At 51.7% G+C, this 9137-nt stretch overlaps 1 protein-coding gene across 6 annotated transcripts in view; it reads right to left on the bottom strand.

The window, feature by feature from the left end:
- Positions 1–4154: 4154 nt before the first annotated feature.
- Positions 4155–9137, bottom strand: part of ralyl (RALY RNA binding protein like) — a 61880-nt gene continuing 56897 nt past the window's right edge. For 5 of the 6 annotated variants that reach the window (XM_074693785.1, XM_074693780.1, XM_074693783.1 and 2 more), the window contains 6 exons: positions 8793–8840; positions 8060–8238; positions 6230–6346; positions 5059–5228; positions 4804–4842; positions 4155–4539 (listed from right to left, as the gene is read on the bottom strand). In XM_074693785.1, coding sequence (XP_074549886.1) covers positions 4810–4842; positions 5059–5228; positions 6230–6346; positions 8060–8238; positions 8793–8840 — 547 coding nt within the window. In that variant the 3' untranslated portion in view covers positions 4155–4539; positions 4804–4809. The remainder of the gene's footprint in view (positions 4540–4803; positions 4843–5058; positions 5229–6229; positions 6347–8059; positions 8239–8792; positions 8841–9137) is intronic. The other variant, XM_074693782.1, reaches the window with a different exon arrangement.

Here is a 9137-nt window from a genome sequence, read left to right as displayed (position 1 = left end):
CAGCTGCAGATCTGGGTCCAGCTGCAGATCTGGGTCTAGCTGTAGATCTGGGTCCAGTTTCAGATCTGGGTCCAGCTGCAGATCTGGGTCCAGCTGCAGATCTGGGTCCAGTTTCAGATCTGGGTCTAGTTTCAGATCTAGGTCCAGCTGCAGATCTGATCCAGCTGTAGATCTGGGTCCAGCTGCAGATCTGATCCAGCTGTAGATCTGGGTCCAGCTGTAGATCTGAATCAGCTGTAGATCTGGGTCCAGCTGTAGATCTGAACCAGCTGTAGATCTGAACCAGCTGTAGATCTGGGTCCAGCTGCAGATCTGGGTCCAGCTGCAGATCTGGGTCAAGCTGCAGATCTGGGTCCAGCTGTAGATCTGAACCAGCTGTAGATCTGGGTCCAGCTGCAGATCTGGGTCCAGCTGCAGATCTGGGTTCGACTGCAGATCTGGGTCCTGCTGCAGATCTGGGTCCAGCTGCAGATCTAGTTCCAGTTTCAGATCTCGGTCTGACTGCAGATCTGGGTCCAGCTGTAGGGGGGATGAGGATGCACAGTGATGGATGTTGGTTTAATGATGCATTCGGTTTTTGCCCCCACCTTCAAATGGTCTGCATGTGAAGCTGAAGACACAGAGCGGAGGTTTCTTTGTCCTTTGTTCAGATTTATTTGTAAAATAAAGTGTTAAACATTTAAATATGACACAAACATGTTACTGGAACACAAACGTATCTACAGACGGTGACTGTCTAAGCTCACAGCAGAGTTTATACCTTTACAGGAACAGAAAATACAAACTGACAGGAAACATGCCCGTGATAAAAATATCTTTACAAAAAATGTACATTTCTATTCACAGCGGTCAGAGTCACACCTCGACGCGGCCTCAGTTCAACCTGTAACCAGCCAGCACGCGGTCAGAGTCCAGCTCAGTCTGGACCTGGACCTGGACCTGGACCTGGGGCCCTCCTCGGTGCACGGTGTTTGGAGCAGCTGCTGGTATCCACAGAGCAAACTGAAGCCGGTGTGTGAGGGGACTCGTTCATTACAACAGACCAAAGCATGTGGATGAGAAGTTTCACACGTTTCTGCGAAGGATCGGACACATCACCAAACGGCTCATTACCACCAGGAACGAAAGAGACACGGAGCAGAGCCACTTCCTGTAGCTGTGTCAGGGTAGAAAAATAGTGCTAGATATCACACGCTATCATCATTCAACAGACGCCGACTGTGGAGGAGCTGCACCACGGTTTCTCTAATGGGTTTTCTCCGGCAGCAGAGCCAGGGCCCGTCATGAATCAGTGTTTAAAAAGGTCATTTCCCCCAAAACAACCCTACAGCGCTGCCTCTCTGTCCGCCGTTCCTCTTGACACGCTCATTAGGAGAGGAGAAGAAACGGGACGGATGTTTGTGCTGTTCCTAAATGAACCGATGAAACCCTGAACTCTGAGAAAGATCCTTCACCAAAACAAGCAGAGGAGGAGTGGAGGAGAGGTTTCTGCTGCTGCTGCTGCTGCTGCTGCTGCTGCTGCTGCTGCTGCTGCTGCTGCTGCTGCTGCTGCTGCTGCTGCTGCTGCTGCTGCTGCTGCTGCTGCTGCTGCTGCTGCTGCTGCTGCATTTTTACGCCTCAGGGACCGGACATGAAATTTATTCCTCCATGTTTATACCTGGTCAGTGTCAGTGTCAAACCTGTGAGAAGAAACCAACGACTGTCTGCTCCGATAAAAACTAACAAACGGCTCCTGGCTGGACCCAGTCTCTGAACTGAAACCTGATCCAGGGTCCAGCATCAGTTCACTCTCGTGTTCAGGGCGTGAACACATCAAAGATCAGTCTGTGGATCAGTCTGTGGATCAGTCTGTGGGTCAGTCTGTGGATCAGTCTGTGGGTCAGTCTGTGGTCAGTCTGTGGATCAGTCTGTGGGTCAGTCTGTGGATCAGTCTGTGGATCAGTCTGTGGGTCAGTCTGTGGATCAGTCTGTGGGTCAGTCTGTCAGTCTGTGGATCAGTCTGTGGATCAGTCTGTGGATCAGTCTGTGGATCAGTCTGTGGGTCAGTCTGTGGATCAGTCTGTGGATCAGTCTGTGGGTCAGTCTGTGGGTCAGTCTGTGGATCAGTCTGTGGGTCAGTCTGTGGATCAGTCTGTGGATCAGTCTGTGGATCAGTCTGTGGGTCAGTCTGTGGGTCAGTCTGTGGATCAGTCTGTGGGTCAGTCTGTGGATCAGTCTGTGGGTCAGTCTGTCAGTCTGTGGATCAGTCTGTGGATCAGTCTGTGGATCAGTTTGTGGATCAGTCTGTCAGTCTGTGGATCAGTCTGTCAGTCTGTGGGTCAGTCTGTGGATCAGTCTGTGGATCAGTCTGTGGGTCAGTCTGTGGGTCAGTCTGTGGGTCAGTCTGTGGATCAGTCTGTGGATCAGTCTGTGGGTCAGTCTGTGGGTCAGTCTGTGGATCAGTCTGTGGGTCAGTCTGTGGATCAGTCTGTGGGTCAGTCTGTCAGTCTGTGGATCAGTCTGTGGATCAGTCTGTGGATCAGTCTGTGGATCAGTCTGTGGGTCAGTCTGTCAGTCTGTGGATCAGTCTGTGGATCAGTCTGTGGATCAGTTTGTGGATCAGTCTGTCAGTCTGTGGATCAGTCTGTCAGTCTGTGGGTCAGTCTGTGGATCAGTCTGTGGATCAGTCTGTGGATCAGTCTGTCAGTCTGTGGATCAGTCTGCGGGTCAGTCTGTGGGTCAGTCTGTGGATCAGTCTGTGGGTCAGTCTGTGGATCAGTCTGTGGATCAGTCTGTGGATCAGTCTGTGGGTCAGTCTGTGGATCAGTCTGTGGATCAGTCTGTGGGTCAGTCTGTGGGTCAGTCTGTCAGTCTGTGGATCAGTCTGTGGGTCAGTCTGTGGATCAGTCTGTGGATCAGTCTGTGGATCAGTCTGTCAGTCTGTGGATCAGTCTGTGGGTCAGTCTGTGGATCAGTCTGTGGATCAGTCTGTGGATCAGTCTGTCAGTCTGTGGATCAGTCTGTGGATCAGTCTGTGGATCAGTCTGTGGATCAGCCTGTCAGTCTGTGGATCAGTCTGTGGGTCAGTCTGTGGATCAGTCTGTGGATCAGTCTGTGGATCAGTCTGTGGTCAGTCCGTGGGTCTGTCTGTGGATCAGTCTGTGGGTCAGTCTGTGGGTCAGTCTGTGGGTCAGTCTGTGGTCAGTCTGTGGATCAGTCTCTGGGTCAGAGGACTCTAGATGGTTTGGTTTTGGTACTGCACCTTTAAGACCTTGTCCTTCCTGTAAAACTGATGTGGTCTTCTCTTTAAGATGATTGAGCAGCAATGCATGCTGGGATGTTCAGGCTGAGCAGGGAGCGCTGCACTCAGTTATCGGGCTGAGCCAGCGCTGGCTCCAGACTCAGCAGGAGGGGGGTGTTTGAGGGAACAGCCCCTCAGGATGTGTGTGTGTGTGTGTGTGTGTGTGTGTGTGTGTGTGTGTGTGTGTGTGTGTGTGTGTGTGTGTGTGTGTGTGTGTGTGTGTGTGTGTGTGTGTGTGTGTGCGCGCGTGTGTGTGTATTATATATATAAAGTAACTGATGTTCTTCAATCCAACATTTCACCTCCATCCCACACAGAGCTGAGGCTCTGAGCGCTGATGCTTTACAAACAGCACTAAACACATCAGACTCTTTCTACATCATTCAGTTCATGGTTCAGTTCATGTTCAGTTCATGGTTCAGTTCATGGTTCAGTTCAAGGTTCAGTTCATGGTTCAGTTCAAGGTTCAGTTCATGGTTCAGTTCATGTTCAGTTCATGGTTCAGTTCAAGTTTCAGTTCAAGGTTCAGTTCATGGTTCAGTTCATGTTCAGTTCATGGTTCAGTTCAAGGTTCAGTTCAAGGTTCAGTTCAAGGTTCAGTTCATGGTTCAGTTCATGGTTCAGTTCAAGGTTCAGTTCAAGGTTCAGTTCAAGGTTCAGTTCATGGTTCAGTTCATGGTTCAGTTCAAGGTTCAGTTCAAGGTTCAATTCAAGGTTCGGTTCATGGTTCATGGTTCATGGTTCAGTTCATGGTTCATGGTTCAGTTCATGGTTCATAGTTCAGTTCAAGGTTCAGTTCATGTTCAGTTCATGGTTCAGTCCATGGTTCAGATCATGGTTCAGTTCATGGTTCATGGTTCAGTTCATGGTTCATGGTTCATGGTTCAGTTCATGGTTCATAGTTCAGTTCAAGGTTCAGTTCATGGTTCAGTTCATGGTCCAGAACAAAGGTTTTCCTCACATCAGGGAGTTTCTGGGGGGGGGGGATCTGGAGGATCTGGAGGATCTGGAGGATCTGGTCTGATTCTCTCATGGAGATAAAAACAGGAACAGAAACGGAGGGAGGGGCAGACGGCAGTTCGATGGGTCAGAGCAGGTTTTCCTTGGAGCTGCACAGCCGGGGCGTCTCCATGTGACGGAGCGTCTCTTGAACAGAACTGACGGTCCAGGATGAGAGTCTGAGTCCTCCAGAGACCCCCTTCGCCCCCTGAAGGTGATGATGAACCATAATCCACACGGTGAGCGTCTGCTGCCTCCTCCTGCAGGGACAGAGAAGAAACGGATCAAACCTGGTGCTGTTTGTGGATCTGACAGGGATCAGGACCGGGTTTTAACGCTGGTCCGTTTGAATGGCCCCAGACACTTCTTAAGAAATGTCTCTGCGCTCAGGAGACGGCTAACAGGTGTGTGAAGAGCTCAGACCCAGCTCAGTGGTTCTGGTTCTTAATGAAGACCTGATGCAGGGCTCTGAACCAGGACTGACCCCCAGGATCCAAACCCCTGTGTGGACAGAGGTGTCTCACCTTGTCTCAGTTGTCGATGTCTGACACGTGGTTTTCTATCTGCAAGAGAAAAGAGGAAGTTAACACTCAGCATCACATGACCCTTTCCAGCCAGCTGATTGGTTGGTTTCATCACGTCTAAGGTCACAGCAGGTCGATCTCCACAGACGTGGAGCTCTGGGTCTGTGTGAATAACTCTGCTGGCTGTCTGTTTGAGATCTCCCAGAGTGCTTTGCTCTCTGCCTCCCTGTCAGCGCTGTCAGACCTGTCTCTTACCAGATGGTGGCTGCCTTCATCGTCGTAGTCGTCCTCGCCTCCATCGGTCATCTCCCCCGCCTCCACGTCCAGCGCCCCCTCCCCCGCCTCCTCCCCAGAGTTCTCCGCCGCCTCTGACACCGACTCCTCCTGCAGCGAGTCGCAGTTCTCCTCGTACTTCCTCTGAGCCTCTGAGGAGAGAAGAGGAGCAATCAGGGAGCTGCTGCACTGACACTGAGCTGCTGCACAGACACTGAGAGCTGCTGCACAGACACTGAGCTGCTGCACAGACACTGAGAGCTGCTGCACAGACACTGAGAGCTGCTGCACAGACACTGAGCTGCTGCACATACACTGAGCTGCTGCACAGACACTGAGAGCTGCTGCACTGACACTGAGCTGCTGCACAGACACTGAGCTGCTGCACGGACACTGAGAGCTGCTGCTGGAGGTTTTTCTGCTTTTCAGTTAAACTTGATCGTTTCCTAAAGAGACAGACTCAGCTAACGCTAACGCTAACCCAAACCAAATGTTTCTTGTCAGGTTGAACTGTTTCCTCAAACCATGAACTCTTCTGTCTCTGGGTTATTGACTCTCCTCAGCTGCTGTTTCTGAAACGATCACAGATTAAGTTTGAAGCTCCTTCAGTCTCCTCCCCCTCTGGAGGAAAGGAGGCGCGATCAGCTGATGGAGAGGGTGGAGACATAAAGACATCAGCAGGATTGCTCCTTAACCTGAGGGAGGAGGTCCTCCTGACCCTCAGACGGAGCTAAACTCTGAGCGCTCTGCAGCCCGGGCCTCCTCCTCTGACTGCTCCCTGACAGGGAGGTCTGCTGCTCCTATTGCTACACCTCCTCTCCTCTCCTCTCCTCTCCTCTCCTCTCCTCTCCTCTCCTCTCCTCTCCTCTCCTCCTCTCCTCCTCTCCTCCTCCTCCTCTCCTCTCCTCTCCTCTCCTCTCCTCTCCTCTCCTCTCCTCCTCTCCTCTCCTCTCCTCCTCATCTCCTCCTCTCCTCCTCTCCTCTCCTCTCCTCTCCTCCTCTCCTCCTCTCCTCCTCCTCCTCTCCTCTCCTCTCCTCTCCTCTCCTCTCCTCTCCTCTCCTCCTCTCCTCTCCTCTCCTCCTCATCTCCTCCTCTCCTCCTCTCCTCTCCTCTCCTCCTCTCCTCCTCTCCTCCTCTCCTCCTCCTCCTTACCACAGTCGGCTCTCTGCTGCTTCTCGATCTTCTCCAGGCGTCCCAGCAGGGAGTCGATCTTCATCTTGATGTGGGTCAGTTCCCGTTTGATGGTCTGGAGCTGGTCGCTCTTCACTGCTGAGGCACAGAGACAGAGAAACGTTGGTTTATAGACACTCAGTTTGTTTTTCTGTCAGATCAGTTTTAATGAAGCTGCTGCTCTCAGAGTGTCACAGCCTGCACGCTGTGGTCTGGTAACTCTTAGTTTGGGAGCTGCATCATCTCTCTGAGTCACAGAGCTCTGCGCAGCGGCTTGGGCTCCGTCTGAAAAAACTCTGGACACGATAGAAAACATGGAAAACTCTGTTTCTGTTTACTGCCTCACCAATCCTCCTCCTCCTCCTCCTCCTCCTCCTCCTCCTCCTCCTCCTCCTCAGCTAAATGTGGTGTAGCAGCATCATGTCAAAGTTTGAGTCTAAAGCCTACGTATGCAAATGAGACGGAGTGAAGAGCAAACCGTCCTCTGAAGGACGTCAGCGTGAATTCATCCGGCCGTCTCTCGGCTGCTGAACGGTCGACGTCTGAGCAGCTTGAACTGAGCAGATTAGAGAATTATGTCCATAAAGTAACGAGATAATCTCCTCCCCAAACCCTCGGCAGCTGAAATGTGTCAGCCGTGGAGCGGAGGGGGAGAAAAACAAGTGGAGGAGAAAACAGAAAATCCTCTCTGACACCTTTCAGATTCTGTCAGCTGCTGGAAAGAGACGGATAAACAAACCCACCACTTCCTGCGCGGCTGCAGACGGAGAGTAAAGAGGCACGAGACATGAGAGGAATACCAACATCCCCGGCCAGGAGCAGCCAGGAGCAGCCAGGAGCAGCCTCTTTCAGCTCCTTTGACGTGTGTTCACTGCTCAATGCACGGCCTGACACACGTCTGTGCTCATACCAACACGCATCAAACATGCATCAAACATCCATCAAACATCCATCAGCAGGCGTGACTCCTCAGGTTACAGCGTGGAGCAGATCCTCACAGACGTCTGAATTCAGCTGAGTTAGTGTGAGGAGCTCTGACATGATGCTGAGCACACGGATCCTTCACCACACGGATCCTTCACCACACGGATCCTTCACCACACGGATCCTTCACCACACGGCAGGAAACAGGAAACAGAGCAGTCTGAGAAGTTTGAACTTTGACCTCAGCGATACGCAGACAGAAACAAAGACAAGGAAAGGTGTCTACCTCAGTGTCACACACACACACACACACACACACACACACACACACACACACACACACACACACACACACACACACACACACACACACACACACACACACACACACACTGATCTCTGCAGCATTAGCCTGGTTACAGGGACAGACGGGATCTCTGTGTTGTATTTTTGTAAGCACTGAGGTCTAGGTCCAGGTCCAGGTCCAGGTCCAGGCATGGGTACTGGATCTAATTTTGGGACCTGATGGGGAACCTGTGACCCTGAGGAGAGCCTGGATCTCTGGACTCTGATTTATGGGATTAAAGTGGACTCAGGACTCAGGACTCAGGAGCGGCCTCTGCTGACCCTGTCACCTCCTCTGTTTACTGACAGACCAGGGTCCAGATCCACGGTCTAGATCCATGGACCAGAGAGGATCTGTTGGGAGCCGTGGAGCTGGTCTTTAATGGTCATTTGATGAATGGTCTCTGGTCTCAGCAGGATCCTGATCCTGGTCTGATGACAGAGGAAGAGCTAGGAGGAAGAGGAGGAGCTAGGAGGAAGAGGAGGAGCTCTGAGACAGAGGAGGAGCTAGGAGGAAGAGGAGGAGCTCTGAGCTGTACGTACGTTTCAAACTGGAGGAGGAGGAGGTGGGAGGTCTGGAGGATGAAGAGGAGGAGGAGGAGGAGGTCTTGATGGGGAAGGAGGTCTTCCCGCGGCGTGAGGAGGGGGCGAGCACCCTGGAGCGTTTGACGGGGATGACGGCTCTGGGGGGCGGGGCCACTCTGCCGTGGTAATCGAAGAGCCTGAAGAGAGAAGACGGAGTGATGTCACAGTCCACCATGGGGGGGGTGGGGGTGGGGGTGGGGTGTGTGTGTGTGTGTTTCTACATCCAACCAACACTCAGACGACCTGTTAGCTGTTAGCTCAGACTGACAGGACTTCCTGTCCCCCAAACCCAGATGGCACAGTGATCAGTTAGCTTAGCTTAGCATTCAGGGCTCGGAGAAGAGTCCACATGAAGAATTTAGAGGAGGAGATTTTTGTTTTGTCTGTGTGTGAAGGTTCAGCTTGTAGATCTGTACGGAGCAGTTTATTTATAAACAGGATCCTGGTTTAGTCAAAGGTTAATGTAATAAACGATACAGCTAACTAAAATAAATCAAAGGTAAAAAAGATGAAAGGTTAATGAAATTAATGAGAGGGTTAACTCTGTGAATAACACAGACTCTTCATGGAGTCTGGATCCAAGGAGAACCTGGACCAGCTGGTTCCTGCTGTCTATGGTTCCTGTAAGAGACCAGGAACCAACAGACAGCAGAGGCTCTGTGGGCCCTGACACCAACCTGAGGGCACGTACCTGCTGTAGAAATCATCCCTGTAGTACTCGTAGTCAAACTCGTAGCCACTGTGGGAGAGACAGAGGGAGGCGCAAAGTGAGGAGGAGGAGGAGGAGAGCAGCGGCTGAATTTCAATCAGGAGGAATTTATTAGTGTTTTAATTTAGAGCAGTGTTTGTTTCAGCTCCTCCTGTTCCTGCTCCTTCATTAACATTTTACACCCAGCTGCAGCTCCAACGTGCACACGAGGCTTTCTGTTCCCACAACGTAAAGAATGGAGAGAGGAGCAGGACAGGAGCAGGACAGGAGCAGGACAGGAGGTGAAACAGAGACGCTCCCTCCCTAAACCCAGAGAGGAGACCACCT

Source organism: Halichoeres trimaculatus, unplaced genomic scaffold, assembly GCF_033239565.1.
Source record: "Halichoeres trimaculatus isolate MK-OKI-2021-1 unplaced genomic scaffold, fHalTri1.1 fHalTri1_scaffold_18, whole genome shotgun sequence".
NCBI classification, from domain to species: Eukaryota; Metazoa; Chordata; class Actinopteri; order Labriformes; family Labridae; genus Halichoeres; species Halichoeres trimaculatus.
The sequence above is the reverse complement of the archived record's forward strand: the minus strand, read 5'-3'. Positions and strand labels throughout refer to the sequence as shown.